Source organism: Aquila chrysaetos, chromosome 3 (assembly GCF_900496995.4).
Source record: "Aquila chrysaetos chrysaetos chromosome 3, bAquChr1.4, whole genome shotgun sequence".
Lineage (NCBI taxonomy): Eukaryota > Metazoa > Chordata > Aves > Accipitriformes > Accipitridae > Aquila > Aquila chrysaetos.
Window position 1 is genome coordinate 56,858,421 of NC_044006.1, and position 24,768 is coordinate 56,883,188.

Below are 24,768 nucleotides of genomic sequence, written 5' to 3' on the forward strand. Positions count from 1 at the left end.
CTCGCCCCTCCGCCGCGGCCGCGCAGCCCGTCGCCCCCGCCCGGCGGGGAGGCAGGCGCCGCCCCGCGCCCGCCGCCCGGTAGCTGCCGGGAGGGAGGGAGGGAGATGCCCGTTGTCACTTTCCCTCTTCCCCACGCGCCGCCCCCTGCCCTCCTCCCCCCGCGCCCGGCGGCGGCGGTGCCCCGTCCCCCGGCGCCGCGCCGCGCGCTCCCCGCCGGCAGCAGGCAGGGCAGGGCAGGGCCGGGCCGCGCCGCCGCCCGCCTCCGCGCCCCCCTTCCCTCCCCCGGCATGGCCGGGCGCTGAGGGGCGCCCCGCCGCCCCGGCTCGGCTCGGCTCGCCCCGGCTCGGCTCGGCTCTGCCCCGCCGAGGGGCTCGGCGCCCAGCCGCCCGCTCTCCTCGCCAATGGTCCAGAGCGACATGTCCAAATCGCCTCCCAGCCCGGCGCAGGAGGTGCAGATGGAGCTGCTGGACAACCCCCTGTCCGCGGCGGCGGCGGCGGCGGCAGCGCAGGTACCGCGGGGGCGGCGGGGCTCGGCCGGCGGCGCGGGGCTGGCGGCGGGCGGCGGGGCCGGGGGCGGCGGGGCCGGCCGGGCCGGGCCGGGCTCGGCTCGGGGGGCTTCGCAGCGGGGCGGCAGGTGGGGAGCGGCGGGGCTGCCGGAGCTCCCCGTCCTTCAACTTCGGCTCCCCGCCGCCAGAAAAGTTTGGCGGCTCTCCTAAGGCGCCTGAAGCCCCTGTCCTCGCCCCCACCCCAAAATGCCGTTTCATTAACACGCACGATGGGACGCCCTGTGCCACAGAAGCTTCGTCAGTCAAAAGAACCTTGCAGTTATCTGGAGGGCGGATATAGAAGAATACGTTGCCGTTAAGGTGCTCTTCCGTGCGTGTGTTACTCGCAGGTGACGGGTATTTTTCCCCGCTCCGCTAACCTGTTGTATCTGTACCTGATGCTTACCACGCGCTGCTGAAACCTTCCTCATCTGTTACACAGGCTGAGAATAGTCTGTGTTGGTGGGGGAAGGTGATTCACGCTGGTTGTTGAGCAGGAATTTTGGGGAGGATGAAGGTGTTGAGCACGCTGCAGGCTTAAGCCTTTCGGTTACCGCGCGGAAGGTGGTTGTACAGTCATCTCTGAAATTTTAACAACTCGGTCCGTGGGGACTGCGGTCAGGTGAATGGGATGAGGAGAGGGAGGCAGGCTATGGGTGTTCGCACACTTGGTAAAGACTTTGTATTTTGAAAGGTGGTTCCTGATTAATGTATGAATGTTGCATAATATCTTCGAGTTTGCAATAGTTGGCTACAAGGACTTGCGGTGCTATTTTTAAACCCAGTAAAAGGGTGGTAAAATCTGATTGCGTGCGCTTTAAATTACAAACATGCTTGTTCTTGTTAGGACAGAGTTTTCTTCCTTTTGGGGTGGCAGTTTTTATTGCTGCTGCCGCTGCTCTATTTACTTTGAGAAGGTGGTCCAGTTTTATCACAGAAGTGCTCCATTGCCAGAGGAAAATGCTGTCGGTCTGTCAAAAGACTCGCTAATTGATCTTTACTTACTGGGGACCAATGACAGCAGAACAAAATCCAGGCACTGAAACGGAGACTAGGTTAAGCTAAAAAAGAAAAAGTGTCTCTTTGGATGTGAATTTGACTGCAGCCTCCAAGTGCAGAACAGACATTTCAGTAGAGCCATATGCTTTGCCAGCTTCTCCAGAAGCGGTGGCAAGGGAACTAATTTCTGACCTATATATCCCCCCCTTTTTATATCTTTTCAGCCCTAAGCACAGAATCGGCAACTGTCAAATCATATGGTGCCTCTCTGCTGTGGACAAATGTCAAATACTGTTCATAAAATTGATTTTTCATCCCTCGTTTTAACTAGGCATAAAGAACCCCTGTTTAGAGAGGAAGAATAGTTTGCTAACACCCACATTACTTATATTTCAGGTAAAGTACTTATATTCTGTTTTATAGAATGGGTTTCTGAACACTCGCAGCCAAAAATATCCTCTTTTTAAGATAGTAATAATGCAGCTTTTTAGTTCAGGGAATATTTTTCAGTTTTCAGAACCAAAGGCATTAGGCAAAACAAGAATCATATCTTCTCCATATATACATATTCTAGTCGTACATAAAACTTTGATGTAGAGGAAATAAGATTATAGAAGCAAAAGAGCCCTTTGTCTGAATAATAACGTTAGTTAATTCTTTAGCATGCACTGCATTGAGAGATAATTATTCTGATTTGAATTTTTGCTCCATTAACATGATTTCCAAAAAAATCAATATTGTAAGATCTTTCTGCTTTAGAACATACTCACACTGAGAAGGAGAGGTTTAATGAGAACATGTGACTCATCAAGTAGATTGCCTACAGGTACTTCAGTTATGCCCACCGCTATCTTTTTCACTAAGGTACTTGAGTATCAATCCTAGAAACATTTCATGCCAAGTAATGCGTCAGGAGGAAAAAAAAAAAGCCAACACGTGAGCTTATGGAGTGATATCACTTCTAAAAGTATTCTCTCTGAAGCGCTACTTCTGGGAATTATAATTTAGCGAAATATAATTGAAGAGCCTTTGTAGAGCTGTAACAAGACTCAACATTTCTCTTATGCTCAGTTTTACAAAAGTAAAATTCTTGGATTTCTTTCAACCTGGCTGTACATCATGGTCGATATCTTGGATTATGCCTGTCCATCCATTTTGGCCAAACTTGTCACCACTTGGCAGAGGAGTGAATCTAGTTAACACTCTGGAAGTAATTACTTCTTTTAAAAGGAAGTTAAATATGTGAAATATTCCTAGATAGCCTCTGTGTAAAATCTGTTTCTTACTTTCATAATGCATTTTCCTAACAAGATCTACAAACAAAATAAAATCCCTTTAGGTGTTGATCGTGACAGTTATAGTGTACTCTCTCTGGGAAGTCCTTTGCAACAGGGCAAGGTATTGGTGTGTTATTCTGTATTACCTAAAATCCTGTGGCTTTTAGGTCCATATTACTGGAAAAACATAGTTATAGGTACTCCCTGTGATCCTAGTCCAGTTGGGGTTGTGGTATAGTTCCGAATGTCCAGCTTTCTCCAGATTAATGCACATGCTAACAGTTACACTGTGGAGTTATTCACAATGTCCACATATATGTCAGTGCAAAGTGGTAGGTTTAGGTGTGGCCCTTTCGTAATAAAATCAGCATTTGATTTTCTGAAATCGTAAAACAAACAAACTCTGTTCAGATGCATCAGTGTTTGATGATCAGTACCTGTTTTTTTAAAAATCAACTCCAGTCCTCTTTTTAATTTTTTACTTCAAGAACCCCTAATTCTAGGAAGTTGAATTAGTAGAATATTCATTTTAATTAACCCAGATGCTACGCTGATTTGTTTATAATATATTATGACATAGCATATTAATGCCTTTCATGGTAACTCTTTGCCTCTCTTCTTCTCTTTTCCCTCCCTCCCATGAAATTTTTTTCTCATCCTACTTCAAAGTCCCTCAGTCTCTAGAAATCATTAGATTCAATTTTTGTTGCTGTTTTCTCATCATAAAGCTTCCTGTGTTGTGTCATAGGAACAGTCATAGCAAATCAGATCAGTAAATTATACGAGATGTTTCAAAGAAAATATAACGAAACCTTGTATCAAGCAACTAACTACAAGCCTACCTTGTGGAGGGAGAAGGTATCTTACCCTGGATGAATTCTTTCCTATTCCCCATTATTATTTTTCCCCCTGTTCTTTTTCTTACCTCATGCATCATCTGTCAATGCTGGTGCTAACAACCTGACACATTTTAAATGAAAACAATTCTCTTCTTGATTGTTTTCTTCAGCTCTTTCCCTTGCATTTAGCTTTCCTCTGGGCCCTGATGCTGTTAAGTGCTTCCCGCTTCCAAGTCTAAAGGCTTCATCCTCCCAGGAGCCCTTGGCTCCAGCTGGTCAGGTTGCATTGCCGAGGCTAAACTGCAGGCATGGGGTTAGGGAGAGGCTTGTTCAGTTTTCCTTCTGTATTGACTGCAATTGACGTTAACATCAATTTTAGAGTAACGTGCATGTGGTGACTCCGGAATATCAGCTTAGTTATTTGGCCCTAGCACTGACTGTTGTCCTTCCTGGATCTCCAGCTATCTTTTCAGTTGCATAGCACCATCCCTTCACTGCCTGTCTTGTGGTAATGAGGAATGGAAAGAATAGCCAGAGATTTATTCTCAGCAGATTAATCACACTGCCCTCTGCTGCTCTCTTTCAGCTGAATTGATTTATCACAATTCACACTGTGTTTACCTATTCTTCAAATAAACATTTTGCAACAGTGTATTTCCCAGTACTGACTTGCAAGAATACTTTGTAAGCAATAAACAAAATTTATGCCCCTTTGCTTACTTAAACAATAACAATAACCATTGATTATAGAGGCATGGAAGTTTTTACTCTCTTCTGGCAGCATCCCTAGGAGCCAGATCCAATGTGGCAGCAGCTCAGTGGAGTATATACAAATGAAGAAGAGATGAAATCCAACTCCATTCATTGGACTTTCTCGTGGTCCTCAGTGAGAGGTAGTGTTTTCTCTCCTGATGTGGTAACCTCCTTTCAGTGTTGTACTCCTTACTGACAAAAATAAATTTTAATAGTCCTTCACTGAAGAAAGCCCTTCAGGTTTCAGCTGTTACTTTTCTGATGATTCTTCTCTGCTCTTCGGGTTTATTTTGCATTGTCCTGAACTCTGTCAGTAATAGGTGATCTTGCGTGCTCATCTCTTCCAGAGACATTTATTTGCCACTTGGGTATTACACATCATCAGCATATATGGGCTATAATAAATGTTTTTTACATTTTCCTAGATTGTAAATCCCTCTGAAGCAATTCGGCAGTTTCAGTCCTAACTTATTTGCATATCTGGTAACCATCTCCTAGAGGCAATCTCTGTTTTGGTCTTGTTTTGTCTCTAGGTTTATAATTTCAAACCATTATGGATGAAAAGTTCCTCTGTTCTTCCAAGGCTGGCTTCTCTGGAGTCTCAGTTACTTTTCTTCTGCTTTTTTAACTCAGTTCTTTCCTGTGCCAGGATAGAAGAGATTCAAAATAACACAAAGCAACCAAAATCACCCTCCCTGCCTTCCAAGGGCTTGCCTTAGTCTCTGTTGGCAGGGCAGCAGACGCTTAGCAGAGGGAAGCTTCCCTGTAGTTGGCTGTTGCTCCCTGCAAATATCTTCCTGTCATAGAGTCAGATCTCTTTTTCTGCTTGTGTAAGAGAAATACAGGAATCGATGGAGAGCAGGTGGGGAGGAACAGGCACGTGGCCTACAACTGTAGTTGCCACAGGCTGCGGGAGGCACAGTGGGGTTTGGGCACGAGCTTCAACACCTTCTGCTGTTGCGTGCTCCTGTTTTGCCGAGTTGGGAGCAGATATCTTCATCACTGGTGTTACGGAGAGATGGGCAGCAGATTTGCACCGAGGTGGGTTCCCGGGTCACTGGGGATGAGGAGAGCAGGCCAAGTCCCCTACTTCTTGTCTGGCGGGTGGAAACTGCCAGGTGACCTGGTCTGAGGCCAGGGCGAGAGCACTGGGATATGGCTTAGAAGTGTAGGAACTGGTGAGAACTGGGCTATTTCTAGCCTCAGTACTGGCAAGGCTTTATCACAGGCCAGCAGAAAAGAGCATCAAAGATTTAACCCTGTTACAGATTTCTCAGCAGAAATAGGTTTTCTTTTTTTATGGGGAAAAATGGAGCATCTGTCAAATATGTATTTTTGGATTATGTATGCAAGTTTTGATAAATTATTTGTGGTTTTTTTTGTTTGTTTTTGTTTGGATGGATTTTTCTTGGTGTAGGTGGAAGATTTTATAAAAGGACTGTAGAATGGACTTAGCAGACTCATCATTGTAGCTTGTGTGAACTCGATTACTCTATATGGAGATCCTCACTTTGACAGGATTCCTGAAGGGAAGTCTTGTCTTTTCTGAATTGTGTCCTGATAGCAAACGGTCTTTTCTGAATTGTGTCCTGATAGCAAACGGTGTTTGTTTGAGGAAATCCAGGTTTTGAGACCTAACCTTGGGATTCTTCTCTGCTATGTGGACATGAGTCTGTGCTCCTCAGGCAACTTCTTCACTGAAGGTATGTCACAAGGCTAAGCGCCTGTCACAGGGCTGCACTGGTGTTGATTGTGTAGGGTCACCTGAAACACTATCCCTGAGACAGAGGTAAGCCAGGATATATTGCTGCATCCAATATTGCCCCATTGCCCCTGTTCCTGTTGTGGAATGGAGCTGTGGAGTGCTGGGAAACTTGTCACTAAGGTCTATGTACATCTTCCAGCCCTTGGCTGTACTGTCAGAAGGCTGACCACCCCTCAGTTACGAGACTAGTGTGATTTGTGGTGCAAAGAACAGAAATATTCATGTCTGTTTTTGTAGCTGACCCTTTGTATCCAAAGGCGCGCAGTGTGTTGTTTGAGTGTGGGTGTCGGGGTTTCCAGTTACGCAGCTGATGCTGGAGGCTACACCACCCGGTAGCTGGAGCGTATCGTTTCTGAGTGGTGGCAAGCCTGGCCATTGTGCAGAGAGGGCTCAGGAGGTCTGACCTACAGGAACATTCTGTTGCCTTGTTGTAAGGAATTGATTAAAGTGGCAATTACTTGTTTTTCCAAGGGGTGGATGGAGCTGGATGTACATGTTCTGCACTGTCCTGGCATGCTATTCTTTGCCTGGGACATGGGCATTTTTAAATATCTTCTAAAGGCTTTGCATGGGAAGGAAAAATGCTTAGTGCACTCTTTCCTTTCTGACTTTTCTAGCAATTCGCTAATCCTTCAGGGCGTAGCTCATTTCCTTTACCTTTAGGTATTCTTTTGATCCTTGTAATTGGGTATTTGTTCATCTGAGATAGTGAAGCCTCATTCCAGCTCTGAATTTTTATTTTCTGTTTTTGTTCTTGCCAGTTCCTTTCTTGCATCATTATTTCTGTTTCGAGACCCGACTCTATGTCAGTGACTCTGCTGCCTAAATTTTCTGCACCTGTCCTTTATTCTTTGAATGACACCAGTAGGATAGTTTTTAAGATGTTTATGTTTGACACTAACCATGATGTCAGTCTCAATGGCTGCTGCTATTTTACCCATTATAATTAGTAAAGATTCAGACTCAATCCTGTGTATACTGCTTTTCTCTGCTTTGATGTAAAATACCATTGAAGTGGTTACTGGTGAAGGGCATTTTAAGACTTTTACTGAAAGATCAGTTCCCTGGTTGTAGGTAGTTGGTTATCTTAAATGTTTTATATTCCGTCTTCCAGATGATAGTATTTTGCCTACAGGGAAAAACCATGCCTTCTGCTTGTCGTGTGTGTTAAAGGACTAAATCTTATGGGTGCATGCTTTTCATGTGTTGAGGCAGAACCTCATTAAAATTAAAGGATTTTACTGAGCGACATTGATCTCATCCGTTTGCAATAATGAGTAATTGTATATGAAACTGTTAATTATCAGGAAACTGCTATGCATGCCTCTAATGCTTCATATGATTCCTATATTTTGTTTGATTAGATGGGCTGATAAAGGTTGCACAATGTACTTTCAAGTCAGAGTTGGAAAGCAGATTCTTTCTTTGCTTTGTTAAGACTTTGCTGATGAAATGTTTTTGATGAGATTACTTTGGTAGGGCTTTCTCTGTTGTTTTTTTTTTTTTTTAAGGTTTCACATTGTCTGCCATGTATTTTAAGAAGTTGTAGAACATAAGTGTGTGTGTGTGTTGTGTTTCTCATCTCTGACAACTCAGCCAATTTTAAAAGAACTTCACACATCTGACTAATAAACCAGGCTACAGTTTTCATCTTGTAAACACTTAACATGTATACATAACTTTATTTGTGTAAGATGTTGGGCTGAAATCCAGTGGGAATGTTCCTGTCAGCAAACTTTTTATATAAACAGGCTTGTTCGCAGTGCTGGAGTCATTTGTATTAAAATTAGCTGGGGCAAATGATGGTACGCCATAGGCAGCTGGGTTTCGAGATTGTTACCACTGGGTACCGTATACTGGGGTGCAGAGACTTTTGGTCCCTGATGGTTCTGTTAGGTAGGGCTACCATATAGGTTGAGGAAGACTGCCCCGTGTTGCTGCTTTTGCTGGCCAATGTCCGCACATCATGATTCAGCCCTTTATTTTTAGCTACCTAATTGCAGCCAACTGCTGCACAGAACGCAGATAAGGCAGCTAATCTTAATATAAAAATCACAGTAACATATTGAGTTCATTGTGAAAAAAAATTCCTTTTTGTTTTCCAGAATTGAAAGTAACTGGTAGATTATTTTTTTTTGTACAAAGGTCTTGTTCTTGCATTAAGCTCTTATGGAAAAAATACACTCAAAGAAGCAAAACATAATGAATATGTCAGGATGAGTATTCATGATTCTCCACATGACAGAGATATTTAATCATTTTTAAAAATATATAAGAATCTGTTTTGTTTATGGAAGACTTATCTCATTTTTAGAAGAAAGTTTCAGGGCATTTCTGACTGTGGGAATAAGCTTGAAAGGCCTGGAAGACAAATGTAATCCCAGATTAGCATCCTTTAAAATAATGAGAAGAGTCATCAAATCCCACTTTTCCCACATGCCAAAATTGTCCCCCTTTCCTCTGATTCAGAATTGGTCTGTACACAGAAGCAGCTGTAAAACTGACTTTCCCTACACTGTGTAGCCATGGCCTGCCATCATGTCAACTGTTTTTTTATGTTTAAAGTTAGTACTTTGCTTGTGCTCCTGAATAGTTTTTTTATATAAGACTAGAACAAAAATGTGCATGCTGCTATTCACAAAAAAACCCCAACAACCCAACCCTGAAAAATCAAGGTAAATTTCAGTTTGAGCTGGACTTGCCATGTGATGTTGCCCAAATTAATGCTTTTAGGTGTTGCTATGCAGGTAGAGAAGTGTGTGTTTTATCTGTGCTTGTAAAGCATTTTTATTCTGCTCATTTGTTTTATCCTCATCGCTCTAGACACAGTCCCTCTTCTGCCTTTGTAGTAATTTTTTGCATTATAAAAATGAACACTATGATTCTCTAAATAAAATAAATATTGTAGAAACTGAGTAGAAATACAAAAATATGACTGTGAAAGAGAATATGTGTACATTTTTTCTAGTATCTCCTTGGCGATTACAACATACTATACTGTACATTGTTTATGAAATTGCCTAGATAGTGTGATCTTTATGTAGATGCTTTATATTCTTGAACTGCTATATGAATGTTTTGAATTCTTTATTTTTTGTAAGTGTATTTCCATATTCTTCCAAAAAAATTGGAGAAAAGAGGGTCAGAATGTTGGCGGGTAACTACAGTCAGTTACCTCAGTAAGAACCGTTTTTAAGAAGTAAATTTTGTTTTAAAGATGATATTGTAGTTGAAGACTACTGATGTCAAAGATACTTCTAATGTATTTTACATACCTTAATATTATATTATATTAGGTGGAGTATTATATTGGGTGGAAAAAGATGGTTCTTATAGAACTGTCTATTCTAACAGTAACTGGAAAATGTTTTGAATAATTTGCTGGTAACGGTGGTTCTGATCTACTTGTTATTCTTGTAGGATCCCTTTTAGAAATGCAACCCTGCAAAGCCATTCATCATTCAATTTTAATTTTACATTTTGTGACCTACTGGATTACAGTTCTAGACTCATCAGAAAGTCCTATTTTCATCCTCATAATGTGTAGCATGCTGATTTTTACATAGTTCTGCCCTAACCAACATGTGTAGTATCAGTTCACGTGCCTTTCAGAACTCCTTACATGGCTTTTTTACAGTTTTGTAAAATTTGGCAAAATAAAATAATTGCTTTTCTCGTAAGGCATTGTTAGTTCAGTGACATAACATGTTAAATTATTTTTGCTGTGAATCAGTGTCAGGCTGACGGATCTATTGTTACTTGAGTCATTCTTTCTAAAAGATTGACATAATACTGGATTTCAACCAGTGCTCTGAACTTGCCCAGGATCGACACTTACGGTCCAGATACAGCCTGAGATCATTCTCTTGCATCTCGTGGTGGCAAGTTATCTGGATTTGTCAATTTGACAAGTGATCTGAAGTTAGTAGTGGCTATCTGTTGTCCTCCTCAATTACTCTCAGACTGCAAAATATTTCATCATACTTACCATATGTGTTACTGCTAAGAGCTACAGCTCGGATTTTGAAGTCATGATCTTAAAAATCTGCTGGTATGAGATTTTAAGTGTGCCTCCAAGCCTGTGCTGGAGCCCACCCTTCCCTACCATGAGAACCAATGGGACTTGGGCCCAAAGCCCAGCATGGTGCTCTGAAGACTGCTCAAGCCCAGGGAAGTACACGCTTTATGCACCCAGCCAGAGTTTTATCCCATGCCTTGCTGTATCAGGGCCAGGTTGTCGGGAGTGGTGTGTTGTAACACGTGCACGGCCACGTTCTCCAATAAGCTGATCCTAATTTTCCCATCGTGCCTAAACCCAGGACCGACAGTGGCTTATGCCAAAGTCAACAGCAGGATGCAAATGCATGGACTTGGAATCCTAGGAAATAATAATGGATAAATAATGTAATTTATTAGTGTAATATTTTGAGGTGCCAGCATACTAATACCTTCTTATCAAGAGGGATTTTTGTTGTTGCATATTTTAAGGAGAACAATGAGATTTCTGTAAAGGAATTTTTATTCTTGGGAGAGGATTGTGAGATAGCATGCAGAGGATATGAAATTACTCTCTGAAAATTTAGCATGTAGCTGATGGAGGCTGGTGTTTGGTTTTGTGTTGTGGTTTTTTTTTCTTTTTTTTCCTGAGTTATTGTGGAACTCGAAAGTTCAGTGCTGAATGCAAGATGAGAGCTATGATTGGGAATAGGCCAAGGCAGACCTTGAAAGTGAAGACAAAGACCCTGTTTATTGCAAGGAACTGTGGGAGGTATTTAAAGACAGGAGACATGATCCAGAGAGATGGATTAGTAAAATGACCTTTACAGCAGCATGATGAGTGAGGAAAAAAATTGCATTTATCAACCTCAAGGAAAATAATGTTTGAAGTAGTCAAGACACGATTTTGGTGTAAGTTTAGATGAATTTAAGCAATGTAACTAGATAGGAAGGTCTGCCTCTTAATGTAGTTGTGCAGAAAAAAAATCTGTGAGATTTTGCTGTACCAGGGAGGGATGCCCTGGGAAGGGTCTGAGGTGGTGTCATGGCATGGTTTACAGTCATGACAAAAATACGTGGTTGCAAATAGCACAGTTTTAAACTCTTTCATGTTTTTTGAAATTTTTTTTATGATATTTATTGATGGTCCATATTCACCCACAGAACAAAAAGCTTTTCGGGGGGGGGGGGGGCATTTGCTGTGTTTCTAAACCATAGTTTAATAATTTTTGCTTTAGCCAACCATTGCTTTCTCCTGCTGTCTTTTTGATTTCCTAATAGATAAAAACGATGCCTTGCTTTTTAGTTGCATATTATCCCTTTTTCAGTTACACATTTACTCCTTTTTTTATTGTTATACTGCTTTTACTTAGTTCAACTTTTTTAAAAAAAATACTATTATAAATTCTTCCTCGGTCGTAAGATTGCATCTGAATCAACAAGTTGTTGGTCACTTCATGCTGTTTAATGTTCCCTCAGCTGACTTGGCTCATAGCTGTGATGTACTGGACACTGCTGTAGTATCTCCTTTCCTAGGTTGTTTATTTAAACTAGCTGCAAAACAAACTGTAGTTTTTAATCATTGTGACTTGGGTGAATAATACTACAACTATACAAGTCTATAAATGCTTCTCCAAACCTGAACGTGAAAAAAACCCCAAAACATTCAGGGCTCAATTGGCCAAGCCTAGTCGTGTCGGTGACCACTTACGCGCATTGTCCCATCAGTTACTTATTGAATATGTGCTTATTAATTGGCACAAAGCTGATCCTCTGAATCCCTGCTAGCCTAGGAGACATTGGTGATGCTTGTACTGAAAGCTTTCTGTGGAACACTAATGCTGTTCCTCTAAGTTTTTGTTTTTTTTTTTTTTTTTAACAGTCTTACGGTAAAGGGGCAAGAAGAAAAAACCGATTTAAAGGATCAGACGGGAGTACATCTTCTGACACTACCTCTAACAGTTTCGTACGCCAGGTATGTTGTTTTTCAGCTTTTAAAAGACTGGATGACTTGCTGATGTTAATGTTCAAGTAATTTTTTTTTTTTTTTTTTTTTTTTTTTTTGCAAATTGTCAAATCAAAGAGTGATATTGTAGCCTGAGAAATAGCAGAAGGCCCTGCTGGGACAATGAAAAATACTTGGTTGCTATTGTTTTGATCTTGGCAGAAAAATACTTTTTCATTTCTCATTCATTCCATGTATAGCGTTTTCATTATTTTTGTTGCTCTAATGCTGTCAGGTGATTAAAGCTGAAGGAGGAGGCGGAGTCTGATGGGAGCACCTAAAGTGGCAACATTTGGGAGAAAGCATCTAAACCCTACCAATCCTCAGGGTTTTCCTGCTTAAAATAGTGCTGTGCGAGGCAGTGTTAACTTAGATGCTTTCCTCCCACATCCCAGTGTTATTTTAAGGCATGGGTTGGAGGGGAAATCCCTGGCAGCATTTGTCCCCATCACACTGATGCTGAGAGGCCTGGAGAGGATGGAGCGGTGCCGTAGGCTCCCGTGACCTGTGCCTGTGCATCTCTCCCTCAAACGGAGACACCCAAGTGGAGCCTCATGGGGATCCCACACCTGTGTGGGTGCTTGGAGGACAGCTCAGTCTGGCCAACAGAGGGGACAAAAAGTGCAGGGAAGGGTATCCAGAGCCCGGTGTGGTCTTTGGCTGCGGAATGGTGCTACTGAAGCTGTGCTGCTGTGGAAGGAGAGTGCCTTTCAATGTGCTTATGGTTGACAACAACTTGGAGAGCGTGAGGGCTACCCAGAGCATCACAGTGACTGTGCCTGTGCAGAGTCTGAAATACAGTTCTTCACGCCCTGCTGAGTTAAGCCGTGGTTTTGCAAATGCAGACTTTGCCATCTTTTCCGGAGGGGTTCTGGAATTCAGGAGGTTTCATTGCAGAGTTTTTGGTTTTGCCATAAACAGGCACCACACCTCCTTCTCTATCAGCTTGTCTTGCACGTTCCTCTATCTCAAAACATTTAGTGGCTCCACTGCTGTTGCACTGGTTGCATCAGTACACATCCTCTGTTTGCAAAATTCTTCTGCTTTGTCCTGCTGTGATTATGTTAGCGGGTTTTGTGATAGGCTGTGGATTTGATAAAGTCAGGCCCCTATTACATTTCAGTGTCTGTAGGACATAGGCGTGAAATATTAATTGGTCATGGGAGTTTTTCAGTGGCAGTAAACAATATCAGGGTGGAAACCCTGGATCAATAAAATGCTTATTTGTGACATTTTGTCCTGTTTAACAATACTTAGAAAAAAGCAGTTCAAGTAGTGTTTGGGAGCAGCAAAAGGATCTCCCAGTTCCAAGGAATCTTTGTAAGGAAATCTGTGCTGCTGTTTTCCTTAGCTGCTCGTGGATGTTGAATTCAGCCTGGAACATTTTTAGCAGAGTATGAGTGTTTACTTTACACTGGCTGCACATGGTTCTTTGCCTTTCTTGTTTACCTAAATGAAGTCTGAAGTTGGTCTCAAGTATATCTTCTTGCTGTCATGAGGGGGAGCAGGGCGAAGAGGATGTAGCACAAGGAGGTGGATCATCAAACTACATATAGATGTTGAGGTGGACTCCTGTAGTCAGTGGAGATCTGGTTGGCTGTATAGACTGTGGGGCATGATTTATCAGATCTTCAACACAGACATATAGAAGAGGGCTGGTGAGCTATGGTATAAAAGTGTCTATATCTTTCCCAGGGCTGTAAAGGGAGCATGGAGTGTGACTGCCTCAAGTGTAGATTTTTACAGAAGGGATTTATACATTTCCCTGAAATAAATCCAAATTTAGTAGTTACTCAAGTGATATAATATAAATGACTGAAAGGTGAAATAGGCTTCTGCGAAAAATCAGAGATTTAATAGATTACTGAAGCAAAACTCAATTTGAAAATGGTATTGTCCCTGAAGATAATGCAGGGATGTTAATGGATAAATATATGTTATGTGACATTGCCCAAAATAAATTTAAAAAAAGAAAATCATCACAAAACATTCCTAGTAAGTAATGTACAGGCAGAGCTGTTCGAATTGTAGCAGATGTATGAGAAGTGTCTCTTCACAGTTGCTGCTGAGAGGTTTATTTCAGAGCTTCGACTGCATCTTCAACAGGCTTTCCTTCTCTGATTCTCCTCCTGGGACAGCTTGGTTTTCTCCTGCACTAAGGAAGAATTGCCACCAGTGTGACCAGGGTGCCCGGTGCCCCGCATATTAAACAGAATGGTTGCAGTCGCTTTCTGCTGGCTCAGCTGCTGTGCCCTTCCCAGAAACTACCTCGGTGCTGCATATTGCTTGTCTCTGTCTTGGAGGATATTTTACATGGTATAAATGAACATAATTGTTTTGCCATAACCATTTATTTGCAGGATAAAAAGTGACTCCAAAAATCTGGTGTTTCTACCGAGATGGGTGAAAGCTGCAGAAAAGCAGAGTGGACAAATGAATCCAAACCCAGTAGAATCAATGACATACCTGTTTCTTTTCTGTTATTTTATTTTAATGCTGTCTTAAAACCAGGAGGTCAATTTTTGCTTGGAAAGGGTTTTGTGGGGTTTTTTTTTGGCAGTGCTTTTGATCTAGACATGGGATACACTCAACCTGTTTGTTTCAGCCATGCTTATGATGCTTATAGCTGCCTTTTTCTTTTTTCCTCCGACTTCCTTCCCCCCCCCCCACCTCGCTTCCTGTCTCTTTTCACATTTACTTCTTAACTTGTCCTGCAACTTTTATGTGCATCTCTACAAGTACTCTGTTCTGCACTCAAGAAGGAATCCTGGGATTGTCCTGAACATTTATTGCTAAGGTCTGCCTACGTTCTTCATAAAGAAGTAAGAATGTTTGGAAGGTGCTTTTGCATTGTATTTAGCTGGCCTGTCCTTAAACTGGGAGAGCTGTGAGAGGCGTGCGGATTCTTGTCGTAAGCATCGATGAAAGTGGACATTTCATAACAGAGAAATATATTGGTGCTGGATGAAAGAAGACAAATATATGTAGTCCTAAAGAAATGTTATGCATGTGGAAGGCAGTGGAGGTATTGTGCAAGAGCAAGGATATAGGATTCAGTCTATTGAATCCACAGAGCCGCTGGCCATTTAAGTTAAAGCTGCTGCAGGAGGGAGGGAGTTAGTATCCATTACTTACATTGACAAAGCTTTATTGTGTCTGCATTTTACTATTTCCTTAAGGACATATGCACCTCTGGCTCCAATATGCACCTGGCAAGTTTCCTGCAATGCATACCAAATGCTACAGTAGTAAAAATAATGCCAACTCAGTTTTATTTGAATGAGAGAGAATAAAATAACGTTTTATTCAAATTGCTTGAAAATTCCTGCTGTTGTATAAGAGAATGAAATGCACTCTGCACAGCCTTGTGCGTCAATGATCTTTTCTGTTTAAATCTGTTTTTCAGAGTGCTGAAATAGAGCGATCTATCCAGTATTGTTTCTAATGTATATAAAAGAAGCATTAAGCCTAACCAAGAGCATTTATATATATATATTACAAATTTTAAAACCGTTATTTTCAGTCCAGTTAAACCTCTTCTGTACTGTGAATTTTGTCTGTTGATACAGATTTTTATTTCTGTTTTTTACTTGTGACACTGTAAAACCTATGAGATTTCAGGAGAATGTTTTGGATCATGTTCTATTTGTTTGTTACAAAAAATTGTTTGTTTAGTTTTGTCTCCAGAATATTATTGATGGTATTGAAGCTTAAAAAAATAACAACAACTTGGCTTCCCTTTCACTTGCCACCAGCTACTGCTCGGCTTTTCAGTAGCAGGAGAGGGAAGAATTTTTTCCCCCTCTGTTGTGTTGTGAAGTTCTATTGGCAATTCAGCAGTGTCTTTGGAAAGCAGAAGCATCATTGCACACCAATCAGTTCCTAACTGACTTTAATCAGTTGTCTTTAGGGAGCTAAAGAACATTGTGTTATATAGTTTTCATCATCTTTTTTGAGCTTTGGAGTGATAAGCAGCTTGTTCTTAGGGTTAGCTATGAAAGACTGAATTGGATCTGATCTCTACTCGCTGCCATTTTGACTGATGTGTGGTAATGATTTTGTTCCCAAGGGTTTTTTCAGAATACGGATCAGACAAAATATTTTGCAGACAACACTATGGCACTTCCCAGAAACATTATTTTAAGCAAATTGCATGTTCTGATAGCATTACATATTTTGTGGTTGCACTTTTGGACCTGTCTTTGTCAAGGTTTTATTTTAAATCCTAATGATTAATCACAGAGGCAGTCTAAGTTGTTGGGATTTTTATGTATTGCAAAGGCAGATTAGATTGTGAAATAGACTGCAGACTATAGACTTGCTTACTGAAATATTTAAGATTTTACAAATCTGGTTTTTTGCCTTTAAATATTGGCTTGATGCCTGTTACACTGTGTTCACTCAAAAACACAGCTATAAATAATTACGTAGGGAATTCATTATTCTTCTACTTTCCTCTAAGGAGGTTTGCCTAGCTGTGTAATTATCTATTGAATTCTATGAATGGTAAAACTAAGATTTGCACTAAAAAATGACTTGAAAATATTGACTTAGTTTTGCTCATAAACATGCCTCTTAATCTCGAGTCCACCAGAGAACTGGGCCGTGTCAGAAATGTATTCCTCTTCTTTTTAATTGCCTTTTTCTGCCCCCCCCCCCCCCCGCCCCGATATAGAGCTTAGCTTTGATTCCCCCCCCCCCCCCCCCCCCCCTCCTTTTCATGAGGGGAAGAGCTTATGTATTCAGCTCATATGCACAGCCTGCCAGTGAGGCAATGCATTTACAAGCTGACCCATGAATTGCTGGTGTAGAGTGGGCACAGATATTAGCTTTGGTCTTAATGCCCAGCACTAACAACATGATGCTGAAGACCTGCTTATGCTTTCTCTGCTAGGACTATTCCTGCTTCTTGAAGACTATATGTGAAAAAGATTGTGGCTAGCCAGAAAATCTAAATAAATAATTACAAAAAATGCTCATTTGCAAATTAATACATCCTTACATTCTTTGTGTGCCTCTAATTGAGACATGTTTGGCTTAGAGAGAAAAAAGGAGCTTTTCAGACTTGCCTTTAGCTTTTACACATAACAAAATGAGGTATGTCTGAAATTTTTGGAGGTATTGTGCAAACACTGATTGTAATACATGAAAATGTATACCTACTGCTTGGCTTAATTTTCTCATCTTTTATTTCTGATGCTAATGTCTGGGCATATTTTGTTAGGTTCAGGTTTTTTCTGGTCTGATTCTGCTGATTTCACTGAAAGCTGCAGCAGTGATGCTTGTGGCCTGTGCTTGCTATTGTGGTTGCATTGAAGCCTTAGGCAAGTCATAAGTACTAGAAATTCTGCTTATTTGAAACACATTAAAACCATTATTTCATGGGTTTTTAATTTGATGGAATTGTGGTATCCTATGTTTTTCACTGTAAATTATAAGTTTTTGAAGGAAATGTCTTGCACTTGGATAAAGCCACCTTACACTGAGGTTGGTATATGGAGTATGATGTCTGTACTGCTGTGTTCATCTGGCATTAGCAGGAGCCACCAAACTTAGCTGTTAAGGCCAGTGTGTGACCTTAAATCATGGGCGGGCAATGTAGTTTCAGGGTGATGTGCTGGTTGTATGAAGCAATGTTAATCAGTTTTTAGTCAAATCCAGTGAGTCTGTATTTGTTATGATACAAAATTAGATAATGTCTCTGGGAGTAGTACTAGTATGGGAAAGCGAATTTTTTTATGTATTTCTTGTTGTATGAAGTATACCAAGTTCACAACGGAAGAGTGGGTGCAGCACTTGAGAGCAGTGTAGGGATTCGTAAGAATATGTCAGTTCAGCTGTTGATACAGTTTCATTCATGGCTGATATCTTAGTTCCTCAGTCATGTGGTAAAAACCAGTTAGATGGGGAGTGGGAGGAGGACAGCTTTTAGAAGAGGCCTGGATTGGGAGTGTGTGGCTGGAGGAATGAAGGGTGGAGGGAGGAGAAAGGGACTTTCCCTTCTGGTGGCAGTTGTGGAGCTACACTTGAGGCTCTGTAGACATGGGAAAATCGCATTAGGCTCATTGAGCTATAGATTTCCTCAGCTGTAGTAAGGGTTTGAAAAGTCTCCTTTTTTGGCCTGGAGAGAATAGAGCAGATGCCCCTATAAAGCATGGGATTTTGGCACGCGTGACTGGAGGGGAGATGGCTGAGAAAAACCCAGTGGAAAGGAAGTTCATTTGCGGACTTCAGTTCTTTCATGGGCCCTTTTTTGCCTCAAATGGTTTCTAAGAATAGAAATCAAAATGCTGCCATGTGTTTAAAAAAAAACCCACACCCTCTAACCAAAACAAACAGGCAAAACATCATAAAGCTCTTCTTACACGTCTGTTTACTCTTCTTGTAGCAGGGTGTGAGAAAATTACGGGGGGGAACAACTAAAGAGAATACTTTAGTAAAAACTGAAGGGTAGGAGCCCTCTTTATAACCTTGAATGGGCAGACATGTTTGATGTTACTTTGCATGCCGCTGAAGTCAACACACCCCTTTCCAAGCAGCAGTGGAAGTTTTGAAGATGGGGCTTGTATCTGATGACTGCTGAGATGATGGCCAGTGTTGCCTCCGAGCTTGCTAAGATGATGGGTGGGTGTTGGGAGGTGTCCGAGAGGACATACGTGGCCTCCTGTGAGAGGACAGGGGAGATGCGAGCCCTGAGGTGGGAGGTGGCATCCCTGCTGGTGGCAGCTGTTGGACCTTCTCCTTTGGCATTTCCATTGCTGCTGTCTTGTGTGTGCCTCCTGGCTATGCGCTTCTCTGGGTCTGTCAGGGAGAGGAGAAATGGGGCTTTCCAGCTGCTCAGGAACTACCACAGCCTGCACTCAAGTTTGGCAGCATCAGATGTATCCCTTTGTAGCGGGGTGTTCAAAGGGTGCGACAGGATTTGTACATCCCTGAACCATGTGGGATTTCTGCAGGTGGCAGGGCTGCCTCCATGCTGAGGAGGAGGAGGAGGAAGAGGAGGCAAGGGCTTGCCTGCTCAGGCAGAGGTGTGAGGGTTTTTTTAAGCAGTTAGGCAAACTGATGGAGGTAAAGCATAATCTTTGCAACTTTGCTAAACGTACAGTGGGAGACTCTTCCACCGTAGTGCATGGCATAGGGAATGAGCAGAAAGGCTTAAGCCTAACTGTGTTTTTAGGCTTTCTCTTTGGCCAAATATCTTCCTGAATGGCAATTGGTCTCTGGCAGTCTCAGTCTTGCAGTTTTGTGCTCATCAGAGTGTGCTTCGCATGAGGTGAACCTCTCAAAACCTTGCAGCTGTGCCAGGAACCTCCTTTGCCTGTATGTGCTGGTCTTTTGGGTAGGGTATAGCAGGAGCACCAAGAAAAAAAACATACACAGTTGTAAACAGTTAAGATCGAAATTAGGAATAGGATTGAATGAGAATCAAGTGTTTTGTTTTATTTTGTCCCCTGCTTCTCCCAGGAAATTCACTGTGGTTTCTGGTTCGCGTGTGCAGCATTGTCTTACTCAAAATAATAATTTTGAACATTGTGGTGAGATGCAAGGTTTATTATATGCTATCATAGATGTCTTCTAGTTATAGTAAGCACAGACATACAAAGTATCTACAATGGGACAATGATTCTGATGCATATATTTAATTATAGCTAACGCAAAAACTGTCAAGAATAATTTATGAAGATAAGTGCAGTATTTTCACAACTTTTTCTTACAGGCCTATTTAGTTGGAGTGGATTTGTTTTAGGGTGGGGTTTTTTTTTTTTAATTTATTTTTTTAAAATGGAGTAGTCCATTGGATTTTTTTTTTTTTTTTTTTTTAACAAGGCCTTAAAATATGGGAGGTTTTGTTAGAAATAAGATGTTTGAAGTCACTTGAAAAATTCAAGTTTATAATTATATGTAAATGCACCATAAACATAGATGCTGACTTAGTTCCTTTTACGGAAAAGTAAGTCTGAAGTGATTTTTGTCATTTTAAATATTGCATTGATTTTCAGGGTTTGCATTTATGCTGTATGGTTTTGATTGGGAACAAATGCCTAACGCAAGGGAACAGTTTGGTCCTCTGTAAAGCAAATGTCATCTTCTGCTCCAAAATGCAAGCGGTTTCAAGGAAAAATAACCGCCGGTTGGCTGATGTGCAGCAAGCTGCTTCAATTTCTTTCCAGTGTGGAGCCGAGCTGCTCCTAGTAGCTGGCAGGGCTCAGGGAGTAAAGAAAGATACTTTACGATTAGCCAAAGGAATCCACTGAATCTTTTGTCTTTCACCATACCCCACCAGTACATTCCTGCTCAAGCTGACCAGTGTTTGGGTTTGTACCTCACTAAGTAGATATGTTGTAACATATACAAGTGCCATTTCTGTCCAATTAGTCATGAAGTTGCCAGTTTTATGGGCAGTTGCAGCAGAGAGCTGTCCTCTCTTGGGCTATGTATTTAGACAGTACTTCCAACTCCGATTATATGTTCCTGTAGATTTGAATGTTGCTTTTTTCGTGTGATCTCACTCAGACTTTTCTTTGCTGGAATACCAGGTTCATTGAAAAGCTTAGTGCTCCACTACTTCTAAAATGAATTGTAAATCTTCTAAGGAATTAGCAATAAAGCTTTTTTCTAGGTATTGAATTGCAGAGTGACATCCATGTGAGCACAATTAGTGTGCTTTTTTTTCCCACTGACGATCACATAATATTTTAGTACCCAAATATGACTGGCCTGAAAAATAGTAGGACCTGAAGCAGTCCTAGGTATGAAAAACTGGAAAGCTACCCTTCCTTAAAATCTGATATTGTAGAATATCTGAATACTTCCACCTCTGCCAAAGGGGGTCATTAATAATCCTGTTGATGCACAGCATTAATTCTAAGCTCCACATAAACCTGTAGTCTCCTATATGATAAATGATTGTCATCAGATGGTTTACTCATAGGATAATCAAGTCTTGGGTAGGAAAGAGAACTGGTTCTTGCAAACAAGTGGGGAGCTGAAAGAGGGGAGGATGGGTGAAGTGAAAAAGGGAGAAATATATCTATATATGCCTTTGATATCTTTCCTCCTATTGTCTCCAGTGGTATTTTTGAGTTTTCAGTTGTTTTGCAGATTGAACCAGAAAATATTTCTGAAGTCTGGGAAGGCTGTTACAGGATGGAAACTAGACTTCCGTTTTTATGCTGAATTAGCTTGACATGCTATGTCTTTTATGTTAGAAATACAGCTTTAAGCCATGGTTGATCAGTTGGCTCTCAAAGGTCTGCTTATCAGATCCCGCTCTTGGAGGGACTGAGATGAAGGCAGGCGCCGTTGCTTCACTGTTTCTACAGGAACATGGCTAGTTGGGTTTATTTTTCCTACAAACTATGAAAATTATAGTATATATTCAGTAATCTCCCCTTACAACATTTCTAAAGACATGTTATTGCATGCATAGGTCTCTGAAAAAGCAATCATTCTTTGTCCATCTTCATTGACCTTATTTACTCTTTAGGAATTCTTTTGAAAACAGTAATGTGTCAAAGAAAAGTTTGCTTATAATAAGAAAAGATTAAAGATTATTTCAGCCTTGTCCTTGAAATAATTGCTGAGGAAATTGCCAGAGTTAGTAATGGAGTATAATCAGAGGTTGTTTGTGGTTTTACACATCTCTTTCCAACATTAGCTACAATTTATCCATCATCTGCCATTTATACTGGAATGGAAATAAGATGCTTTCCTAAGCTGCTTGTTTTGTTAAATAACACGTCTAAAATAATATGTTAAAAGAAAATTTCCCATAGTTAGGAGAAATAATGTTTGCTCAAACTCCATCAGCAATTTGAAGATATCAGAGGGTAAAATTTGCAAAATCTTCACGTTCCTGTTATTATCTGAGAAAAGTGAACAGTATTTAAAATGCTGTTACAGACATGACAAAAATGAAAGCACATTAAAAGATTTGACCAGCTCTGCTGTTACTATACTTTGAAATCTGAATGTAGAAAATGAGTCAACACCTTACATAATAAATAAGCGTGGTGATAAAGTGTGGTGTTGAGATAAAGCCTCCGAATGAGACGACACAGCCAAGTGGAAGAGAGACAGCGTCAGTTTGAGGCCTAAGAAGCAGTGATTCATTGGAGATGGTCTGGAAGAATTGGCAGTGTGTTGTGTGCTTTTTTTTTTATGGAAACAACTTAACCCTGGAAGGTTTAAGATTTTTCTAATCTTATTTGATTAATGGCTCATAAAGAAGAACTATTTAGACCAGTACTTAATTTTTTTGCATAGTGTTCAGCCTACATGTGATATTTATTTATTTTAGAAAGACTGTGTGCAATTTAGAATAACTTGAATTTGCGTTGTTAGGTAAAATATTGCTGAAGGTTTTGAAGAGAGAAACTGCTTGAAGGTTATAATGCTCTGTCAGCAGACTTGCAGAAAATTCTGGGATTAACTTCCATAGGTGGTGTTTAGACTTCAAGAGCACCTATCACATTAGCAGTATGCAGTTCTTATGTGAACAACCACTTATACCTGTATTTAATTTTTAAAGCGCATGCTTTGCCATTCTCTCAGCAGTGCAGCCCTGGCTAGCTATGGCAGTTGAAGCCAGTCACTCTGCCAGAGTGTCCTTGTGATAGACAGGGGGCATGAGAAGGGCTTCTCCCTTCCTCTACTCTGAGGCAAATCTGCTAATACCCATTTTATGATGCTCTGATACCTCTCTCTGCATCTGTTTCCTAAAATCCATAGTTAGAGTGGCTAGATGTTTTATTAATGCTGCGTTAAAACATGCTCTTTCTTAAAACTGAGTGACTAATTCTAAATCTCTTGGGCTTGGATGCAGGCGAGGGAGCAGTGCTAGTGCATGGCAACTGCAGAGGAACTCCACACATCCAGAAAACGTGTGGCTGCAGGTCGGTGTCAAAGCTTGGGGTTCATATGGGCCTGCATCCCATGTGCACTAAACTGTAACTTGTAATGAAAAGTATTACCCTTGGGTCCAGGTCAACAAACTCCTGAACTTCTGCATGAACCAGCAGATCCTATTAGGAGGCTGCCTGTGAAGAAGATGAATTTAGAGGAGTCCAAAGTAAGATTCCCCCACCCCCCCCCCCCCCCCCTTCGATAGGACAGTGGCTTTCCTTTTTCAGTTCTGCTCAAGAATCTTATCTCAACCCAGTAGACCCTTTTGTGTTTCTTCATCTCTTTGCTCAACTGGATAGTTTTATGTATCTGCCTGAATAGCTTGTCAAATAGACACAACTATCATAAATCCTGCAGAAACCCTATGAACAGATTATGTGAGTTACTCTGTCTTGAAAAAAAGCCAAGAAATGTCATCTTTCTTCCAGTGGGGCTGGATTCTTTTATTCCCACTCACAGCTAGGATCTCTGGTGGCACACTTGAAAATGAATAATCTAAGCCACAACTTAAAAATGTAACAAAGGATTGAGAAGCAAAGCATATTCTGTACACTGCCTGTATCATATCTCCTAAACACAGTTTCCTTTATATGCAAATAATACCCATTAACTCTTTATGAGCCACAGCCACATTTATTATAAGCCTCTGATGAGACATATTCCCTAATTTACAATAACTTACTAAAGTTTTGTTGGTTGGCTGCTGTTGAATGATGAAAGGAATATATTTTAAAATTTACATCTAAGGTTTCTGTAAGTCTGCTTGATATATATGTCCTGTGTTAACTGATGGACTCATAGTCATGATGTGTGGTAGTTTTGTGGGCTTCATGGATGTGGTACTGACCAAGAGATTCAGGACACTGTGAGGGACTTGTTATCTGTGTAGGTGAATGAATGCAGAGTGCTCACAAACACTGCAGGTCAGTCTAACGATTTATGAGCTATGTTTTACTTCATCAAAGTCTAAACTCCATTTCTAAAAAGAATGGAGTTGTATTACTCAGTAGTTATCTCATATATCCTTAGCAGGCCACTTTTTTTTCCCCTCTTGGAACTTGGCAGAGTTTTCTAGAACGAAGTAGTAATTTTAGACAAGATAGAAATAATTCCTTTGTTGTCTGCAACTTAGCTTTTAGATCATTTTTTCAGAGGATCCCTGTCCCTTATTTCTGCAATCAGTTAACTTTCTTCAAGTATCTGTATACTGTCATCATCTCAGACCAATGAATCTGTGTTCTAATCACACTGGGATAGTTTACATACACCCTGCCTATTTCCACCTGTCGTCTTCCATGCTTTTTGAAGGACCCATACCTCAAAGACTGGTGTCATAAATACTTTATGATACCAAGAGAAAGAGTTTTAATGTAAACAATTATTCATTCCAAAAGAATTAAAAAAAAAAAGAATAGCATTCATCTCAGACCAAAGAAGATTTGAAATTTTGTGACAAAATAAAACTCTGTGGTTACATTTGCACTTAACAGTTCTCTCTCTAGAACCTGGAGACTTCCTCTGAATCTGTCAGGACTGTGTACTTACAAGCGTTGGTAGTTCCAGAAATCTTAAATACTTCCAGTTTGACCATGAACATTTTAAGTAGAAAGGTATTTTTTTCTATGGATATATATAGATATATAAATAATATATATATAATTTATACATACTTTATGTGTATCT

General features: G+C 41.0%; 1 protein-coding gene across 1 annotated transcript in view; it reads left to right on the top strand.

Moving 5' to 3' along the window:
* Nucleotides 1-244: 244 nt before the first annotated feature.
* Nucleotides 245-24,768, top strand: part of CACNB2 (calcium voltage-gated channel auxiliary subunit beta 2) — a 269,905-nt gene continuing 245,381 nt past the window's right edge. Inside the window, 2 exon segments of the mRNA XM_030009962.2 lie at nucleotides 245-510; nucleotides 12,058-12,150. Of these exon segments, the coding sequence (XP_029865822.1) occupies nucleotides 403-510; nucleotides 12,058-12,150 (201 nt within the window). The 5' untranslated portion in view covers nucleotides 245-402.